Raw genomic sequence first — 22,083 nt, 5'->3', positions numbered from 1 at the left:
GTGGCTAGTGACTCAGGAAAACCACTAGCCACAGTGGCCGGTGAGCAAAAAAGTTAATGTAAAGCCCTGATATATATATATATACACACACAGTGGTGCTTGAAAGTTTGTGAACCCTTTAGAATTTTCTATATTTCTGCATAAATATGACCGAAAACAACATCAGATTTTCACACAAGTCCTAAAAGTAGAGAAAGAGAACCCAGTTAAACAAATGAGACAAAAATATTACACTTGGTCATTTATTTATTGAGGAAAATGATCCAATATTACATATCTGTGAGTGGCAAAAGTATGTGAACCTCTAGGATTAGCTGTTCATTTGAAGGTGAAAGTAGAGTCAGGTGTTTTCAATCAATGGGATGACAATCAGGTGTGAGTGGGCACCCTGTTTTATTTAAAGAACAGGGATCTATCAAAGTCTGATCTCACAACACATTTGTGGAAGTGTATCATGGCATGAACAAAGGAGATTTCTGAGGACCTTAGAAAAAGCGTTGTTGATGCTCATCAGGCTGGAAAAGGTTACAAAACCATCTCTAAAGAGTTTGGACTCCACCAATCCACAGTCAGACAGATTGTGTACAAATGGAGGAAATTCAAGACCATTGTTACCCTCCCCCAGGGCGGCACGGTGGTGTAGTTGTTAGCACTGTCGCCTCACAGCAAGAAGGTCCTGGGTTCGAGCCCAGCGGCTGGTGAGAGCCTTTCTGTGCGGAGTTTTCATGTTCTCCCCGTGTCTGCGTGGGTTTCCTCCGGGTGCTCTGGTTTCCCCCTACAGTCCAAAGACATGCAGGTTAGGTTAACTGGTGGCTCTAAATTGACCGTCGGTGTGAGTGTGAATGGTTGTTTGTGTCTGTATCAGCCCTACAATGACCTGGTGACTTGTCCAGGGTGTACCCCGCCTCTCGCCCGTAGTCAGGTGGGACAGGCTCCAGCTTGCCTGCGACCCTGTAGAATAGGATAAGCAGCTACAGATAATGGATGGATGTTACCCTCCCCAGGAGTGGTCGACCAACAAAGATCACTCCAAGAGCAAGGCGTGTAATAGTCAGCGAGGTCACAAAGGACCCCAGGGTAACTTCTAAGCAACTGAAGGCCTCACATTGGTTAATGTTCATGAGTCCACCATCAGGAGAACACTGAACAACAATGGTGTGCATGGCAGGGTTGCAAGGAGAAAGCCACTGCTCTCCAAAAAGAACATCGCTGCTCATCTGCAGTTTGCTAAAGATCATGTGGACAAGCCAGAAGGCTATTGGAAAAATGTTTTGTGGACGGATGAGACCAAAATAGAACTTTTTGGTTTAAATGAGAAGCATTATGTTTGGAGAAAGGAAAACGCTGCATTCCAGCATAAGAACCTTATCCCATCTGTGAAACATGGTGGTGGTAGTATCATGGTTTGGGCCTGTTTTGCTGCATCTGGGCCAGGACAGCTTGGCATCATTGATGGAACAATGAATTCTGAATTATACCAGCGAATTCTAAAGGAAAATGTCAGGACATCTGTCCATGAACTGAATCTCAACAGAAGGTGGGTCATGCAGCAAGACAATGACCCTAAGCACACAAGTCGTTCTCCCAAAGAATGGTTAAAGAAGAATCAAGTTAATGTTTTGGAATGGCCAAGTCAAAGTCCTGACCTTAATCCAATCGAAATGTTGTGGAAGGACCTGAAGCGAGCAGTTTATGTGAGGAAACCCACCAACATCCTAGAGTTGAAGCTGTTCTGTACGGAGGAATGGGCTAAAATTCCTCCAAGCCAGGTTGCAGGACTGATCAACAGTTACCGGAAATGTTTGGTTGCAGTTATTGCTGCACAAGGGGGTCACACCCAAGAAAGAAAGCACAACTTTATTCATTACACACTTGTGAAATTTCCTCTCTGCATTGAACACACACATGCCCAGAGCAGTCAGCAGCCATGCTAACAGCACCCGGGGAGCAGTTGGGAGTTAGGTGCCTCGCTCAAGGGCACCTCAGCCCAACGCCGTCCCATATTAACCTAACCTGCATGTCTTTGGATTGTAGGGGAAACCGGAGCACCCGGAGGAAACCCACGCAAAGAGAACATGCAAACTCCGCACAGAAAGGCCCTCGCCGGCCACTGGGTTCAAACCCAGAACCTTCTTGTTGTAAGGCGACCATGCTAACCAACACCACCGTGCCACCCAGATACTGAAAGCAAAGGTTCACATACTTTTGCCACTCACAGATATGTAATATTGGATCATTTTCATCAATAAATAAATTACCAAGTATAATATTTTTGTCTCATTTGATTAACTGGGTTCTCTTTATCTACTTTTAGGACTTATGTGAAAATCTGATGACATTTAGGTCATATTTATGCAGAAATATAGAAAATTCTAAAGGGTTCACAAACTTATGAATTCAAGTACCTGGGGTCAACTGTGCAAGAAAATGGGGGCTGCGATAGTGAGGTGAGAAAGAGAGTGCAGGCAGGGTGGAGCAGTTGGAGAAGGATTGTGATAGGAAAGTCCCAGCAAAAGTGAAAGGTAAGATGTATAAGACAGTAGTGAGACCAGCTGTGATGTATGGATTGGAGACCGTACCCTTAACGAAGAGGCAGGAGGCAAAGTTGGAGGTGGTGGAGTTGAGGATGTTAAGGTTTGCGATGGGAGGTTGGACAGGATAAGGAACGAGCACATCAGAGGGACAGCACATGTGGAGGGCTTGGGAATTAAGCTAAAAGAGATGAGACTGAGGGCGGCACGGTGGTGTAGTGGTTAGTGCTGTCGCCTCACAGCAAGAAGGTCTGGGTTCGAGCCCCGTGGCCGGCGAGGGCCTTTCTGTGCGGAGTTTGCATCTTCTCCCCGTGTCCGTGTGGGTTTCCTCCGGGTGCTCCGGTTTCCCCCACAGTCCAAAGACATGCAGGTTAGGTTAACTGGTGACTCTAAATTGACCGTAGGTGTGAATGTGAGTGTGAATGGTTGTCTGTGTCTATGTGTCGGCCCTGTGATGACCTGGCGACTTGTCCAGGGTGTACCCCGCCTTTCGCCCGTAGTCAGCTGGGATAGGCTCCAGCTCGCCTGCGACCCTGTAGAACAGGATAAAGCGGTTACAGATAATGAGATGAGATGAGACTGAGATGGTATGGGCACATCCTGAGAAGAGATGCAGAGCATGTGGGAAGGAGAATGTTGAGGATGGAGATGCCAGGCACATGAAAATGATGAAGGCCAAAGAGGAGATACATGGATGTGGTAGAGAAGGATGCGGAAGACAGGGAGCAATGGAGACGAAAGATCCGCTGCGGCGACCCCTAATCAGGAGCAACCAAAAGAAGACCAAGACTACGTACAGACTGCACCCTGAAACGACCCATATCCGATTTTTTTGCCCATATGCGACCTGTATCCGATTTGTTATTGACAATCTGAACAACACAGATCCGATTTTTTCACATGCGACCCAGGCCGCTTGGATATGTGGTCCTAATTCCGATGCATATCCGTTATTTTCACATGCGACTGCAGTCTGACCGGACAGGTCGCATTCATGCGACCTACACGTCATCAACAAGAGACAAACGTCACTATTCTGCGTTGGCTAATCCCGCCTCTTTGGTGGAAAACAACAACATTTGTACAGTTTTCAGAATTTAAATAGACTTTTATAGAATTGATCAAGCTAATGGTGGATTTGGTAGGGACCTGGATGTTGATCTGTTAGCCTGATTAAATAAAACAGTTTCTATAACTGATTTATAACTTAAACCATCCTGTATTACAAGATTATAAGATTGTTCTGGAAATTTCCAGTAATTTGACACCTTCGGTCTCATTAGTCTGCTGCCCACATTAATCAGATTATTGTGTGAGTTCCGCCGCCGCCACAAAAACCACATCGCCAGGTCTCGCCTCATCTCCATAGCAAACTGCACTGGTGTTTATGTGCCTTGAGCCAGCGCTGAGAGAAGTTGCAGAATTCAGCTGGCTATAAACAATCTAAATAAATATTTATAAAAATGTAGAAAAAGTTTATTAATATGACGAAATAAATATGTGCAAATTATTAAGCCTGAATTAAGAGTTTGGTAATACAGCGGCCGTATCCCAAATGACTGCCTACTGAAGCTCGAGTGCACTATATAGAGTTTAAAAATCCATTACTTCCTAGTAACATGTAGTGCACTTATATAGAAATTAGAGAGACATTTACACTACGTTCACACTGCAAGGCTTAATGCTCAATTCCGATTTTTTTGTGAAATCCGATTTTTTTGTGAGGTCGTTCACATTAACAAATATATGCGACTTGTATGTGATCCTCAGTATGAACGAAAAGCGACCTAAAAGTGTTCCGCATGTGCATTGCAGGATACGACGACGTCACACGCAGTGAGCATGGCCAGTGTTTATGGAAGTAACCTAAAGTTTCCTGTGTATGACAGTAGCCAGCATGGAGTACCTGGCGATGATGCAGTTGTTGTTGCGACGGAGCCAGAACATGCACAATAGTCTGATGTTAAGGAGGAGGTTGAGAAGGAAGAGGGCAAGGGTTTTGGCTCAGGCGTTCTGCGGGGTAGTGACTGCAACCTCCGTTCAAAGGAACGTGTGGGTGCGGAGTCGCGTTGATGTCATGTGCCATGTTGTTGTAACTTTTTTTGAGAGACCCGCCGCCTACTTCAGCGCAGAATAGTGACGTTTGTGGCTTGTTGATGACGTGTAAGTCGGATGAATGCGACCTGGCGGTTCAGACTGAAGTCGCATATGAAAAGCTCGGATAGGAATCGGAATTAGGACCACATATCCAAACGGCCTGGGTCGGACTTGAAAAAATCGGATCTGTGTCGTTCATATTGTCAATAAAAGATCGGATACAGGTGACATATGGGCGAAAAAATCGGATTTGAGTCACTTCAGCCTGCAGTGTGAACGTAGTGTTAAGGCCAATTTATGCTGACAACCCAGTCCTCGCAGATAGCGTCGCAGACAGTGTCTGCGTAGCCCCCCCCACCTTCGCAGACGCTCTGCGCGCACCTCCCAAAAATTGTGACCACCGCAGAAGCCTCGCAGACAGCGTCGCAGACGAGGGCTCTGATTGGTCCACTCTACAGCCGCTGTACACGCACTTCCGCTTCCCTACTTTCCCGGTTTGGTTTGTTTTCACGACCACCATTTTTAAAAACACGAGTGAAGATGGAGCAGCATGAAGAGCAGTTGATTGAGGAAGTACGTACATCTATACGACTCCAATTCTAGTCATTATAAAAAAAAAAAGTTCTAGTCATTATAAGTAACCGGAGGATAAACACTCCACTAACCACACCCACCAACTACTCCTAGCGACTTCGCGCCCCCTTGCGTTGTGGCGGTGAATAACATCGCGCACGCCTATTACTCCACGCTCAACGATAAATTACAACTGTCTGCGAAAAGCTATCTGCGAAAGCCTTGCCGCAAGAGCATGCAGAGGCCTTTAGGAGTCAACCCTCGTTACCAGCAGTGTTGGGCACGTTACTTTCAAAAAGTAATTAGTTATAGTTACTAGTTAATTTTCCCAAAAAGTAACTGAGTTAGTAACGGAGTTACTTTGTCATAAAAGTAACTAATTACCAGGGAAAGTAATTATTCCGTTACATTTTGTTCCCCCTCAAAAAAAAGAAAATTCAATTAGTGTAATCATAATAAAAGTGAATGTTAAATGTGTTTAATGACTGAAATGGACACTTAACAGAACCAATTAGTAACGTTATCTACACTATATTAATATTTTTGTGTGACAGTGTGAGATAAGACATCTATCAAATGTAATATATTTTTGTAGTTATTAAAATTATGTTACTAATTACTGGCCACTGACGAGAACAAATGCTTTGTTCCTCGACATAATGTGCATTGCACGTAAGCACTCTTGCCTTTTATTTCAAGTAATGAAAAGTAATGGCTGTATTTCCAATGTGAAAGCGCAGTGCTGGGCTGACCGCTCGCCATCGCTGTGTCTTCCGATTGAAAGAGCGCGCAGTAGTGCAGTAGGCGTGGCCTACCTACGTATGTTGTCCAAATCTACTCTGATTGGCTTACTGTGCCGTTGTCTCGTGTCTCCCCGTCCCACACGAAAGCAGAGTAAAGAAAGGCTGAACGAACAGCGTGCCAGATGAGAACAGCTTTAATAAAGTAACGCATAGTATTTTATTGTAAGTAACGGGAACGGCGTTATAACGATGTAAAAAGTAATTAGTTAGATTACTCGTTGCTAAAAAAAGTAACGCCGTTAGTAACGCCGTTTATTTCTAACGCCGTTATTCCCATCACTGGTTACCAGGCTACACGTTTTCATTTCAGTTCAGAAACAAAAACACACACGAGACCTCACACTTTAACCAGATAATTAAACAAACAAAAAGAAATCATTAAACATGAAGAGTGCGCTTTTTTTGGTTTACATATTACGTAGATGTGCTTATTCCGTGTCAATTTGCGCATGCGGGACACTTTTGGGTCGTTTTCCGTTCATATTGGAGATCGCATACAAGTCTCATATAATTGGTAATGTGAACGGCCTAACAAAAAAAAAAAATCGGATTTCACAACAAATCGGATATGGGTCGTTTCAGGTTGCAGTCTGAACGTAGTGTTAGTTTCAGAGCGAGCTGGTGATAGATGGCGCTCTCGACACACTGCACATTGACTGGGATCTCCACGTCACTCTGGGTAAACGGTTAAGGCAGCGCTTCCGGGATCCGCACGCGCACACCTGCGTTGAATCATGGGATGTGAGGTCTTTTTCGCTTTCATATGCGCCTCAGCTTTCCTGAGAAGAAAACTACATTTCCCACAAACCTGCTCAGACGCGCAACTCCCAGCTGGATGGACTGTTGGCCAGCTGACTGCTCCTCACAGGAGGAGCGGAGAAGAGAGCTTGCATTAACGGGCAAGGAGAGGAGCGGAGAGGAGCTGAGCGGAGCGGAGCTCTCCGGCGCCATGGAGTAGCACTACGAGAACGAAAAACAATAATAATAATAATAAACAGCCATACTATCGCTTAACATGTTCAAACGCAGAAGAAACTAAATTATTCGCCCCGACATCATCATCATCATCATAATAATAATAATAAATAAAAGGTTTGTCGGTGACACCCTTCAGGTTGTTTTGAATCTGTCCTGGTTTTGCTCGTAAAGATGTCCACGGAGGAGATGCTGGCGGAGATCGCGCGCCTCTCGGGTGAGCTGAACGAGACCACGCGCGAGAAGATCCAGGCGGCGGAATACGGGCTCGCGGTGCTGGAGGAGAAACAGGCGCTCAAACAGCAGTATGACGAGCTGGAGGGTGAATATGACAGCGTCCGGCAAGAACTGGACCAGCTCAGAGAGGTTATTACACATTACATCCATACCCGAGTCATTATTTTGTCATTAAAAACCAATCTGATGTAAATTCTGCTCTTGCGTCAAATTCAAACCGCCGCAGGGGATCACGCTCACCGCCGACCGTTATTCCTCATTTAAAAAAAAGCTTCTTTTATTTACAAACTGACCTTATTTGTATTTTTTTTTTTTTTTGCAACGGTATATTTCTGAAACATCTTGTTTTTCTTTAGCTTTCTGCTCTCCAAGGTCACCCTTTGGAAGGCTGTGAGAATTCCTGATGGCATCTTATCTTGTGGTTTGCGTGATAACGTCACTTCTTATCGCGATACTATTGCGCATGCGCACTAGTACAAGTCATACTTTTCAGTCATCTCAGCTCATCGTCTCTAGCCGTTTTATCCTGTTCTGCAGGCAAGCTGGAGCCTATCCCAGCTGACTACGGGCGAAAGGCGGGGTACACCCTGGACAAGTCGCCAGGTCATCACAGGGCTGACACATAGACACAGACAACCATTCACACTCACATTCACACCTACGGTCAATTTAGAGTCACCAGTTAACCTAACCTGCATGTCTTTGGACTGTGGGGGAAACCCACGCGGACAACATGCAAACTCCGCACAGAAAGGCCCTCGTCGGCCACAGGGCTCGAACCCGGACCTTCTCGCTGTGAGGCGACAGCGCTAACCGCTACACCACCGTGCCGCCCACAAACTGACCTTATTTGTATTTTTTGCAACGGTATATTTCTGAAACATCTTGTTTTTCTTTAGCTTTCTGCTCTCCAAGGTCACCCTTAGGAAGGCTGTGAGAATTCCTGATGGCATCTTATCTTGTGGTTTGCATGATAACGTCACTTCTTATCACGATATTTGAGTTTTGCGATACTATTGCGCATGCGCACTAGTACAAGTCATACTTTTCAGTCATCTCAGCTCATCGTCTCTAGCCGCTTTATCCTGTTCTGCAGGCAAGCTGGAGCCTATCCCAGCTGACTACGGGCGAAAGGCGGGGTACACCCTGGACAAGTCGCCAGGTCATCACAGGGCCGACACAGACAACCATTCACACTCAATTTAGAGTCACCAGTTAACCTAACCTGCATGTCTTTGGACTGTAAGGGAAACCCACGCGGACAACATGCAAACTCCGCACAGAAAGGCCCTCGTCGGCCACAGGGCTCGAACCCGGACCTTCTCGCTGTGAGGCGACAGCGCTAACCACTACACCACCGTGCCGCCCACAAACTGACCTTATTTGTTTGGGTTTTTTTTTAGTAACAGTATCTTGCTGAAACATCTTGTTTTTCTTTAACTTTCTGCTCTCCAAGGTCACCCTTAGGAAGGTTGTGAGAATTCCTGACATTCCTGATCGCATCTTATTTTGTGGTTTGCATGATCTCATCTCATCTCATTATCTCTAGCTGCTTTATCCTGTTCTACAGGGTCGCAGGCAAGCTGGAGCCTATCCCAGCTGACTACGGGCGAAAGGCGGGGTACACCCTGGACAAGTCACCAGGTCATCACAGGGCCGACACATAGACACAGACAACCATTCACACCTATGGTCAATTTAGAGTCACCAGTTAACCTAACCTGCATGTCTTTGGACTGTAGGGGAAACTGGAGCACCTGGAGGAAACCCACGCAGAGAACATGCAAACTCCGCACAGAAAGGCCCTCGTCGGCCACAGGGCTCAAACCCAGACCTTCTTGCTGTGAGGCGACAGCGCTAACCACTACACCACCGTGCCGCCCACAAACTGACCTTATTTGTTTGTTTGTTTGTTTTTTTAGCAACAGTATCTTGCTGAAACATCTTGTTTTCTTTAACTTTCTGCTCTCCAACGTCACCCTTAGGAAGGATGTGAGAATTCCTGACATTCCTGATGGCATCTTATCTTGTGGTTTGCATGATAACGTCAGTTATTCCTCATCGCGATATTTGAGCTTTGCGATACTATTGTGCATGCGCACTAGTACAAGTCATACTTTTCAGTCATTATTATTCATATAGACATTTAGGCTGAAAGCGGAGCTGCTGATGAGTGTCTGAGCAAAATATTTGCAAAGGCACAAAATCACAAGTCTTTATTGCCATTGTCACTTTTTCAAAGGTACAACGAAATTGAAGGTGCTGTTGACTCATTATGAGTTATAGAAAAAATAAGAACAAAGTATAAAAATAAATAGTAAAGTATACAGAATTGCACTGGTAAAAAATAGTATAAACAGAATTGTATTGTATTGGTTCTATATGTGCACAGATTGCACTGATAAAATAGTATAAACAGAATTGTATTGGTTCTGTATGTACACAGATTGCACTGATAAGAAATATACAAATTGCACATTGGGGATAGGACCAAGAATAGTTCTATTGCACATTTGAGTTTAAAGCCATGATTGCTTTGGGATAGAAACTGTTTTTTAGGCGGTTTGTCCTGGTTTTCATTGCTGTTTCTCTTGCCTGATGGCAAAAGCTGGAAGAGACAGTGACCGGGGTGTGAAAAGTCTTTTGAAATGTCAACCTGAACAGAATAGTAATGTCAGTCAGTCAGACAGGTTCAATGCCCAAACTGATAATCACATCATCAGTTTTTCTTTGGCTAATCAGACACAAGGTACACCACCACTCTTACCAGAGCAGAGCAGTTAGGGGTTACATGCCTTGCTTAAGGGCATTTAAGCCAATCTTACTAGTCTAGGGAATTGAACCAGCAACCTTTTGGTCCCAAAGCTGTTGCTCTAACCATTAGGCTATGGCTTCCCCAAATAATAATAATAATAACAGCAACAACAGAACCATTGAATTGTGTAGCATAGTGTATTTCACATCAGTAGATTTTCTGCATTGTCTTGTGACAGTGTTTTCAATAAAACTCTTCCTGCCCTTACATGACGGAGATTGTCAATTGTCCAACAAGCTTCTTCTTCTTCTTTAGTGTTCTCCCTGATTGCAGGTCCACTCTGACGGCTTCAGCCATCAAAGTTTCTCAGGAAGAATTATAGCAGTGGTTTTCCATTGCCTTCTACTGGTTTATCATTGTAGAGGTTTTCACCTCGGGTGGTGTAATGGTTAACACTGTTGCTTCACAGCAAGAAGGTCCTGGGTTTGAGCCCAGTGGCTGGTGAGGGTGTTTCTGTGTGGAGTTTGCATGGTTTGCTCCGGTTTCCCCCAAAGACATGCAGGTTAGGCTAATTGGTGGCTCTAAATTGAGTGTGAATGGTTGTTTGTCTCTGTGTCAGCCCCGCGATCACCTGGTGACTTGTCCAGGGTGTACCCCGCCTCTCGACCATAGTCAGCTGGGATAGGCTCCAGCTTGCCTGCGACCCTGTAGAACAGGAAAAGTGGTTACAGATAATGGATGGATGGACATTTTCTGCATTGTCTTGTGACAATGTTTTCAATAAAACTCTTCCTGCCCTTACATGACGGAGATTGTCAATTGTCCAACAAGCTTCTTCAGTGTTCTGCCTGATTGCAGGTCCGCTCTGACGGCTTCATATAATGATTATCTCATTACGTGGCACCTATCAAGGAGTGGGATATATTGGGTAACAAGTGAACAGTCACTTCTCGAAGTTGATGTGTTGGAAGCATGAAAAAATGGGCAAATGTTAGGATTTGAGTGACTTTGACAAGGGCCAAATTGTAATGACTGGGTCAGAGCATCTCCAAAATGGGTGTTCTTGGTATGCTGTGCCTTTGGAAAGTGGTCCAAGGAAGGACAACCGGTGAACGGGCGACAGAGTCATGGACGCCCAGGGCTCATTGAAGCTAGCTCGTCTGGTCTGATCCCACAGAAGAGCACAAATTGCTGAAAAAAGTTAATGCTGGCTATGATAGAAAGCTATCACAGCACAATTCTTTCTCAGGAAGAGTTAAGGTTTATTATTATATAGGTTTTCTCGTCTCAACCATTCACACCTACAGTCAGTTTAGAGCCTCCAGTTAACCTAACCTGCATGTCTTTGGACTGTGGGGGAAACTGGAGCACCCAGAGGAAACCCACAGAGACATGGGGAGAACATGCAAACTCCACACAGAAAGGCCCCCATCGGCCACTGGACTCAAACCCGGAACCTTCTCGCTGTGAGGAGGTGACAGCGCAAACTGCTACACCACTGTGCCGCCCCCGACAAGCTAGCAGACTTTTGATTTATTTATTTATATTTTTTTTTGTATGACCCTGTGATGAATATTTTCCATAAAATGTGTTAGTAAATAATAATCCCACCTTATTTAAAAAAAAAGCAAAGAACTAAAAATAACAGCTGGATTAAAAACAAATCTATTTTATGTAAATAAAGATACAAATTCCATTGTCCGGTGGTCAAGAGTTTGAGATATTGCCTTGCGCTTACAATCAGGTTCCCTGTGGTGGTACAGGTTCGTTGTTCATATGGGCATCGTACAGTCAAAAACTTTCAAAAATCAGGTTGATGCATTTCTCTTAAGTATGCGGCTCCGTTTTATGCACGTGGGCAGCTCTGCTATAAGTATCGGTATTTCACTGTAATATAAGAACAGTACGGTATTTTTTTCTGTATGCTATGACTAAGACGCATGGGGATTTTGAAATTGGAAACATTTCTGAAATTACCGGTGTTTTTTTTAATTTTCATGGTCCTCTATTGGTGACCTTGTTTTGATTTATTTATGAGCTCCTCAAGTCTGTTCCTGAAGCCGTGGTCTGATGGTTAGAGATGTAGTGTCAGGACTAAAAGGTTGCTGGTTTGATTCCCTGGACTAGCAGGTATGGCTGAAGTGCCTTTGAGCAAGGTAGCTAACTGCTCTGGCTAAGAGTGTCTGCTAAATGTCATTAATATAATGTTCTTTATAGACCAGGGTATTATTTTTAAAGAAGGGGAAAAATACAATAGGGTGGAACAAGATGACAATGGAGAGATGAGTAGTGGATCTGATGTAAACGTGTAGCCAGTCTTTTGATGAACTAATGCATAAAAGTCAGACCAGACATCTGTGACGGCATCGTGTGACTTCATATAGCACGGTTTGAAAAATGGCGGGCTCGGTTTGAATTTTTCTTCTCTGAAGCAGGAAGTGTCCTTTTCCCGCCTGGAAAGATTGACGAGCCAGCCAAACGAGTTACGACCCACACAGGCATGCTGGGAATGTAGAGTCAGTTCTGCAGATAAACAACAGTTCTAGTCTTTTGTCAAGCTGAGTTTGTTTTTTTTAAGTAATTATTATTCATTATTACTTTCTCTCCCCTATTTGCTAAGCAAATGATCCTCTTCTGTTCAGGCTGATGTTTTGTGTTGTGAGTCATATAGTCGGGGAAGTAGGTGAAAGAGCGAAAGAGACCAACCGCTGTCGCAGCTGTTGTTTAAACATTAAGTGCAATAGGATGGCCTGAGTAAACTGACTGGAATTAATTGTGTGGTTAGCTCTGCTTCATAAGCCATTTCTGTTTAAACTAATGAGGAGAAGTGTAGGTTTGTTCTCATGCTGATTTCAGTTCTATCCCAACGTTGTCTGATTTTTACCGAAAGGTCTCTGTGGGTTCGTTCCTGTCACACGGAATTTCATTCGTAGTTGCGGATCCTTGCAAGAAAAGGCTATAATAATAACAACTTCATCGCTGTTGTCTCCTATTCGGCTGCATCTTGGCAACGGCCTTAGCTCAAAAACCACTGTTCGGAGTCAGCACAATGGAGCCTACTGACGCATCTTTCTGAAATATGGAGTGAGGTTGAAAATATTTGCAGCTGGAAAGACCTCCTCGAGAAGACTAGGGCAAAAAAGCAGAGAGAAGAGGTCGTTGAAATGTTAAAGCACTTTATTGCAGCCTAGTCATCTGGTTTTTGTTCTTTCTGCTTCATTCTATCATGCTTTTTGTGTTTCTGTGTCCTTACTGCCGTCTTCTGCCTCACATGATTTTCCCATCCATTCTACTGGTTTTCCCCAAAAATACAAGCAGGGCAAAAAGAAAGTAAATCTTTCACAGTGAAAAACACAGCTACCAGAAAGACCGTTTTTTAAGCCTATAGAGACACCTGTCTGTACGTCTATGCTTAACCGAGTTCGAGCATGTTTAAGAATGTAATTGGCGTGCCAGCCTCAGGTAGTGATTCCACTATTGCAGTATGGCGCCACTGTGTACCGACTATGTAAGTACCATGTTACATAACCTCAGTATACATTGTAGTCTTCTGTGGTTGACCGGTCTAGCGCGCTGCCTTAGAAAGGAGCAAGTTTTACAATGTCTGTTTGAATCCTGGAGTCGACATTTTTCTGAGCGGGTTATTTTTTTTATTTATGTCCCATCGCTTCTGTCTCCCAATCAGACAAAGGCTGAGCGAGCTCAGAGCTGCACAGGTCTCTAGTCTTATAAATGGGATCAATATTTTTATCCTGCTTATTTTCTGGATCATGACAAGTGGATGTAAATAGGACTCGTTGATTTCTTCACTATTTTCCTTTCCCTGACATGTCACGATGATATTTTTGTTGGTAATTGCTTAATTAAAAAATCACTGATTGAAATGAGTGGGTCAGCTTTTGTTAAATAGTTGAATTTAAGACATGAAGCTTTTGTCCACTGGTCAGTGAAATACGAGTCAAGTTTAGATGTCAGAATGTAATATATTTACTATTATTGTAGTAATACATATGTTATTTACCAGCTGGGAGGTCCGTATTGTGAAATACCATGACCGAGGTCTTGAAAGTACTGAGCGAGGCCCTTTGGGCTGAGGTCAGTATTCAAGGCCGAGGTCACGGTATTTCACCACACGGACCAACCTTAAGCTGGTAAATAATATATTTATTTTTTTCTTTACCAAATTCCAACAGAAAATGAGAGCGCCCGAAAGGGAAAACCGAGGCAAGCTGAGGCAAGCCACCATTTTGAATCCTCATAAATATATTATTTACCAGCTTAAGGTCAGTCCGTATCGTGAAATACCGTGACCGAGGCTTTGAAAATACTGACCGAGGTCTTATTTTCAAGACCTCGGTCACGGTATTTCACGATACGGACCTCCCAACTGGTAAATAATATACATGTCTTTGAGCCCATCATCGGTAGACCACTAAATAAAGGTTCAACACTTCATTTAAAGGTCCCATGGCATGGTGGTTTGTTGATGCTTTAAATGGGCTCGTGGAGGCTTCCGGATGTTATATCCGCAGCCTTTCTCGAAATGAACCCTCGGAGAGAAAATGGGAGAAAGCCCCATTTCAGCGCTTTTCCCAGTGCGTCGTTTTGCTAATGAGAAGCAGGAGGCGGGGAAGGGTAGAGGGTGGGGGCAGGCCATGGGGGGAGGGGGAGGGGCTTGACCAAGCTGCGCACACACATACTCGCTGCTATCAGCGCCTGTAGCCACGCTGCTAAGACAAAACCCCGTTCTCCCTCGGACTCCTTTTGTAAACTCAACGTGACATTGAGAGTGTTCGGAGTGGTAGTTTACGAACGTATAATACCCTAGGCTTGAACACGCACTCCATAACCAAAGAGGATAGAAGCAGCAACTACAGCAACATAGCGCTTATCCAACAGAAGACATGCATTGCGGAGCAATAGTCAAACATAAGCTCATAAGTTACAGTCAATTTCCAGACTAAACTCAGTTTAACAGAGCATGCTGCATGCTCTTTAGTTTTGTAGCGCAGATTACCTGGCTAACTGCAGGAAGCGGTTAGCTGCACAGCTAATGTAGCCATTGCTAGGCTAACGCACCGATTTTAAAACACGGCAAAACGACCAGTTATACACTTACTTGTTCGGTGTTTGTGGCTGATGCGGCAGGGATGCTTGGTACGGACCCAGGCTTCAGTGACAGTTGATGTGCAAAACCTGCCCTGTACTGTCCCAAGTTGTGGAAACATTCCTCAGGAAAATGCTTCCGACAAACATACACCGTCTTAGGTAGACTCGACGGCGTATTATTGGAGTAAATAAAATTAAGCCACTGCGTCTTCAGGGGCTCTCCCGTCGGCAGTAAAAACAGACTCCTTTCTGTGTTGTCACATCCATGTACAGCGCAATTTCCATGTTTCGCTCGCTTAGGTGGTGCCATGTTGTTGTGTCCTCTATGGTCTCCTCACTACAACTGGGCGGGGCAATCCATACAGTGGGTGGGAATCCAGAGAGGGGGCGTGGGGATCATCTCCCTTGCTGACGTAGTAAAGGGAAGAGCTTCTCAATGCGCCGTTTTGACGCGCCATTCTCAAATGTTGGGCATAGTTTGGTTTACACATTATGAAATTTCTAGCCACTGGGGTGACTTAAGAAGGTCAGAGGAACTCATTTTAACGTTAAAAAACCTCAGAAAGTGAAAATTTCATGCCATGGGACCTTTAATGGTTATTCTGCAAATGCACAGTGTACATGAGTGAACGTGACACAGTTGCCATTTCCCACTGATCCATTGATATCACAGTACCTTCTTTCTTTCTTTCTTTCTTTCTTTCTTTCTTTCTTTCTTTCTTTTTTTTAACATGCTTTATTCAAAAGTCGGTCAATTTCCAGTTCAGGGAACTCATCTCTCTCTCTCTCTCTCTCTCTCTCTGTTAGTTTTTCCCTTTTTAAATCAGGTAAGAGGAAGGAAGACCTTTTAAACATTTCCTCTCAGTGGATCTGTGAGATTATATTGAAAAATTTCCTGAACATTAATAACCTGCATTAACATGAGTGAAATGTAATAAAGTCAATGTTTGGCGTGATTCCCCTTTGCTTCAAAATAGTAGTTGGTATAATTTGTTGAGTTTTAAACTTTTGCACCGTACTTTATATGTTAAAGTGAGACGGCCTTTCGATTTCATAAAATCAGTGAAATTTAGTTCCCTCTGAAATGTGGTCATTGTGATCTATGTTTATTTCTATAACAGCTCACAAAATATCAGGCCATTCTGTGGCTGGGAAGTTATTTAATTTGAGGAGTTTCCTGAGCAAGTCCAGAGGAAGTCCATGTGCACATGCGCAGGTTTACAGTACCTTTGACCGTGCATTGACATCATTCTGTCACTAAACGAACAGCTGATCACACTGAGGTGCTCGCTGACCGCCGATATTTATTAGTTTGGTCCTGCGTTTCCTTTCCTTTGTATATAACACAACGTCTTTTCTTCTCGCTTTCCGTTACTGTAGTCGGTCTTTCACGTTTCATTCGCACACTCACGTCCTCCATTTTTCTCTCCTGTTTCAAATTTGTATCCCACAATGCCTTGAACGAACAGGGAAAGCCCACCATGTGGTGCATGACAGAGTATCTTGAATTGTGTCATGGTGAAGCAGGAAAAAATAGCGGAGAATTAAGGGCTATGGGGCCTTAAATTCATTAATTGTTCTATTTTTAAAAAAACTAATAAAATTGGAAGTCTGTGATTCGAATTCAGTAGCTTTCGCTCCACGACACAAAAATAATTGGGTGTCGGGGAAAATTCTTTTTATGACCTACACTTGAAAAATCTGAAAGGTAGTCTAGCTTTAAAGAAAACTCTGTGTTTAAAAATAATGTTGGAAGAATGAGTGATATATATAAAGGTTTTGGGTGTGTGCGGTGCGACAGATTTATGAAAGCATATTGTTCGAGACTGAAACAGCTGTTGCACACAGTGTTGACTGAGGGGAAATGGTCAACAGTTGGCCCTTTTGTTCTCTTGATGGCTTCGTGGCATCCATGGAATGGCTTTGGGTTTAGGATTTGACTCTGTGTTAGGCAAAAAAAAAAAAAAAATCATGATTTATACACATCACAGAAGAACAGTGCCCTTTACGATTGTTGCCACCCGTTGTAAAGGTTATTTGTGCCCCAGTTAGTCAGGAAGTCATGGATTACAGCTTGTTCCTACACACTCCGATGAACTCAAACGTACAATTTAAATGGGAAACCTGCTTCAGTTACATTGTGTTCATGATAATTTCCAGGGGTGCCAATAATAGTGAGTGGCACGTGCTTTTATTGAAAATAATTTTCTTGATGAGGGATTTGTTTTTCTCTGAATAAACTTGTTTCAATTAAAGGTTGGATTTTTCTCATTTTTTATTCAGTGTGAGATGAAGCAACTTCGCCAAAGGTGGATTTTTTCGAACCTGTTTTACTAATCTTTACAAGGGGTGCCGATAATTGTGGAGGGCACTGTACATTTGCTAAACAGCTGGCAGAAAAGTGTACTGCATTTAAAAAACTGAGTTTGATGACACTCATTTGATATTTACTGGATGTTTCACCGTACGTACATTCACCCTGTGTCTGAAATCGCTCACTCGTTCACTGCTCACTATATAGGGAATTACTATATAGAGGACTATATAGCGAGTTCATTGGCAAGATGAAAAAAACGCTTTCAGGCACTAATCTGTCGCGCTGGTATTTACGTCATTACTGTCGCACAATTAAAACGTGCCAAATCAGGCAGCTGGTGGGTTTTCAAAATAATAAATATACGCATGTATTTTTGTGATAAATCCATATTATACTGAGCGGATTTCCCACATTAATCAATACAAAGTACGTGCATCTTTCAGTTCTTTTAAATCCAGGCTGAATACTTTCTTCTTTGCCGCTGCCTTTTATTCAATCAAATTTGACACTTTTAATTTGATTTCTTTCAGCGCGACCGCAATGCATGATGGGATACATTGCTTTGGTTAGTGACCATCGGTTGTACACTACTTTTCGTGATGCATTGTGGGATACTTTGAGTGCACTATATAGGGTGTAAATAATCCTCACTAAGGTTTCATACAGCACTACAAAATGGCGTCCTCACGATATAGTGCCCTATATCGTGAGTAGGGAGCGATTTGGGACACAGGGACAGTCTCTACAAAAAATTCCACGATCTAATGCAAACTGGTAGCGTGAGCGACATAATCGGCAGACATGGCAAACGATACTTTTCAGGAATATAACTTGACTTAAAATACGAAAGCTCATCAGATGAAGATGAAAAGGAAGAAGGGACACCAGTTTTACCAGACGTGCCTTTAATGGGAATGGACAAAACAATGTGAGTGAGCTGGCTAGCCGGGTAGCCGACTTGCAATAAAGTGAGCGTGGCTTCTTTGGGATCATTTGGCCATACTGTGCCTGAAATGTCACACTCTGTTCATTTCTTGTTAATATAACTGTTGGAAGGTGGCACAGTGGTGCAGTGGTTAGCACTGTTGCCTCACAGCAAGAAGGTTCTGGGTTCGAGCCCAGTGGCTGACGGGGGCCTTTCTGTGTAGAGTTTGCATGTTCTCTGCGTGGGTGTGCTCTGGTTTGCCCCCCCAGTCCAAAGACATGCAGGTTAAGTTAATTGGTGGCTCTAAATTGACTGAGTGTGAATGGTTGTTTGTCTCAATGTGTCAGCCCTATGATGACCTGGTGACTTGTCCAGGGTGTACCCTGCCTCTTGCCTGTAGTTGCAATAGCCTTTTGTTTTATTCTTGCTTTATAACTCTATCTGTCTCTCTAACAACCTATTTAACGAGCCCGTGAGATTAGATCATGCTCTTTTGGATGATTTCCATTGAAGGCAGAAGAGAGATAAAATGTTAATGACCCATCCTGACTAAATTCTGCTAAATTGGAGGGTCTTCTACGGTAACCATCATTTCATGATTGCAGGAAATATTTACGTTTTCCAGATACGCCTACAAAGACTACTAAACAGGACACGTAACAGAAGTCAATCCATTTTGTAAGATTATAGAGCTTTCTATTCGGGCTGGGTAACAATTTTCAGACTGGAATGTTCTCTGTAGATGGTTCAAGTAACGTCTCGTTCATACGTTCAAGTGGGACAGAGCCCCACCATAAATAAACATACATACTGTACATACACAGTTGAGTGACTAATAATCTAACAGTCAAAGGTTATTTGACAGATGTCTGCTGATGTTCTGTTCATTTGGGAGAATTTCTAGGTGTCGCACAATCGTGGGGCAGCAAAAGTAGTAACTCACTGCCCCACTGAGTTCTAACTGCACCTAGTGTTCAAAAATGAGAAATGCTTCAAGCGCTAACAGTTACTGATAGGCTCATTAAGATTTTACTTTATGACTACAGTGCCCAGGGAGCAGTTAGGTACCCTACTCAAGGGCACTTTAGCCCAAGGCCACCCCATGCTAACCTAACTGCATGTCTTTGAACTGGAGGAGAAACCAGAGGAAACCCATGCAGACAACATGCAAACTCCACACAGAAAGGCTTCCTGTCAGCCACTGGGCTCGAACCCAGAACCTTCTTGCTGTGAAGTGACAGTGCTAACCACTACACCACAAGATACCCAGAGCAGGTGGGGTTAGGTGACCTGCTCAAGGACACTTCAGCCATTCCTGCTGTTCCAAGGGATTGAACCAGCCACTTTTTGGTCCCAAAGCTGCTTCTCTGACCGTTAAGCGAAGGCAAAGTGTAAGTGCAGACAGCTTAAGATCTAGAGCCATATCTGTTGTAAGATACATTAGGAGAAGCCTTTATTTGTCGCATATACATTGTAGTATGGGTGGCACGGTGGTGTAGTGGTTAGCGCTGTCGCCTCACAGCAAGAAGGTCCGGGTTCGAGCCCCGTGGCCGGCGAGGGCCTTTCTGTGCGGAGTTTGCATGTTCTGTCCGTGTGGGTTTCCTCTGGGTGCTCCAGTTTCCCTCACAGTCCAAAGACATGCAGGTTAGGTTAACTGGTGACTCTAAATTGACCGTAGGTGTGAATGGTTGTCTGCGTCTATGTGTCAGCCCTGTGATGACCTGGCGACTTGTCCAGGGTGTACCCCGCCTTTCGCCCGTTGTCAGCTGGGATAGGCTCCAGCTTGCCTGCGACCCTGCAGAGCAGGATGAAGTGGCTAGAGATAATGAGATGAGACATTGCAGTACGGTGAAATTCTTTTCTTCGTATCTTCTAGTTTGTTAGGAAGTTGAGGCCAGAGCGCAGGGCCAGCCATGATGCAGCGCCCCTTGAGCAGAGAGGGTTAAAGGCCTTGCTCAAGGGCTCAACAGTGGCAGACTGGCAATGCTGGGGCTTGAACAGAGATCAGGAGAAGGAAAGGGGATTATGGAGTGGATAATTCTGTACATCAGAAATGCGTGTGCACCACAGTGGCCTTGTTTCTCGCACAGAAAAAAAAAATCTTCCTTTTTCAGTTCTGTACTTATTTGGGCTGGGTTAAGGTCTTTTATGTGGTTTTTGAGATTCGGGTTGGAAATGATGGGTTGGTAACCCTAGTTAATGATATTAGCACTTTTGTAACAGGAGGAAAAAGGTACTTCTCAAACGGCTGTAAACGAGCTGCGAGACTTTGTGCTAGAAGACTGTATTTTGTCAACACTTGTTTATGACAGTAGCTTATAGCGTAAGTCAAGCGTGATAACCTCTCAAGTTAATCTAGTTTGAGGTTATGTTGTTACTAGTGTCATCCACAGGGTTTTATCTAGAAGTGGAGAGAAGGGTGTCTGATGGCCAAGCGAAGAACTGCTAGGGGGGTCCGGGGGCATGATCCTCCAGGAAATATTTGAAATTTTGATGCAAATTTGGGGCCCTCTGGTGCAAGCTTGGCAGGAACAAGAAGTTGGGAGAAGCTCTTAAAATAAGTTGTATTAGGTAGTGAATTTCTGAAAAAGAAATCCGTCAACTTGAATCATTTCAAGAAAATTCTTTATTTTGTGCCATTTTATAGCACATGTAGCCTTTGTGCCTAATTTTGCAATGCTCAGTCCTGATTAGCATGGCGCAGTAAGTTGGTAATGGCCATCCCAACTACAGAAGCTACCCTTTACATTTACACTTTGAGCATGTGTAAGCATTAGAGATTTCACACACGCCTCAGATAAGGTTGTATGAAAAGTTATACGGTTTCCTCAAACGGGAAGTCCTCAATAGCGTAGCTTAGATGAACAAAGCGGTCCAATGTACAAATGCTAAGTTGGTGGCAGAGGCCAAGCTTTCTTCTGTCGCTACAGTTGAACCTGGCTGTAGTATGAAACAAGGACTATGGTTGGTTGCCATGGGAGCGCACTATCGGTTCTGAGCAGCAAATCACGTTCCGCTTCAGAAATAAGGGAGAGCAAACGCTGTACCGGAGAAACACGCACATGGGATGCAGATTTATTGTTTCGCTTGGGGTCCCCACTCGTCCGCTGGCACTTATTTTGATCTGCCAGTGCCACTAACGTTGCTCGTGTTTCTCTAATAGGAATTGTGAAGCCTGTCATTGCAGAAAATTACTCATCAACTTCTAGCATTGGCCATCTTTAGATAACACGGAGGTCTTCCATTCATCTATTATCCATCCATCCAATTAGCCTAACCCTGCATGTCTTTGGCCTGTGGAGGAAACCCACGCAGACACACAAGGAGAACATGCAAACTTTCCACACAGAAAGACCCCTGTCGGCAACTGGGCTCAAACCCAGAGCCTTCTTGCTATGAGGCTACACTGCTAACCACTACACTACCGTGCTGCCCAGAGGTCCTCCAGCACCAGCAAAATCTTTGATCACAAGCTGCTGCTGCTGATCAGCGTTGCCAATTTTTTTGACATAAATGGAATTACAAAGTCATGGTTATAATATGGCACGTCTGTGATTTTCCTCTCACAGGAATGCAGACTTGTCTTTTATCACTCTTCTCCAAGTCCAGCTTCCTTCATCCTGCCTTTTGCTGTTTGAGCTTGTCCATGTCAACCTTAATTGATCCGCTTCTCCAGGCTGATTTGGTTAGTTTTCCTCAGTGTCACACATTCCTTCGTGGGATGGCAAACACAGAGGTCATGACCTTTCATCCTCCTTGAC

The 22,083-nt window shown here is 43.9% G+C and overlaps 1 protein-coding gene across 2 annotated transcripts in view; it reads left to right on the top strand.

Annotated features, from left to right (window-relative positions):
• Window positions 1–6,845: 6,845 nt before the first annotated feature.
• Window positions 6,846–22,083, top strand: part of zgc:171572 (protein bicaudal D homolog 2) — a 128,457-nt gene continuing 113,219 nt past the window's right edge. Inside the window, exon 1 of one of the 2 annotated variants that reach the window (XM_060931601.1) lies at window positions 6,846–7,345. In XM_060931601.1, the coding sequence (XP_060787584.1) occupies window positions 7,154–7,345 (192 nt within the window). In that variant the 5' untranslated portion in view covers window positions 6,846–7,153. The remainder of the gene's footprint in view (window positions 7,346–22,083) is intronic. The other variant, XM_060931602.1, reaches the window with a different exon arrangement.

The sequence above is a fragment of the Neoarius graeffei genome, chromosome 10 (assembly GCF_027579695.1).
Source record: "Neoarius graeffei isolate fNeoGra1 chromosome 10, fNeoGra1.pri, whole genome shotgun sequence".
NCBI lineage: Eukaryota > Metazoa > Chordata > Actinopteri > Siluriformes > Ariidae > Neoarius > Neoarius graeffei.
This window is presented reverse-complemented; position numbering and strand designations above follow the sequence as displayed.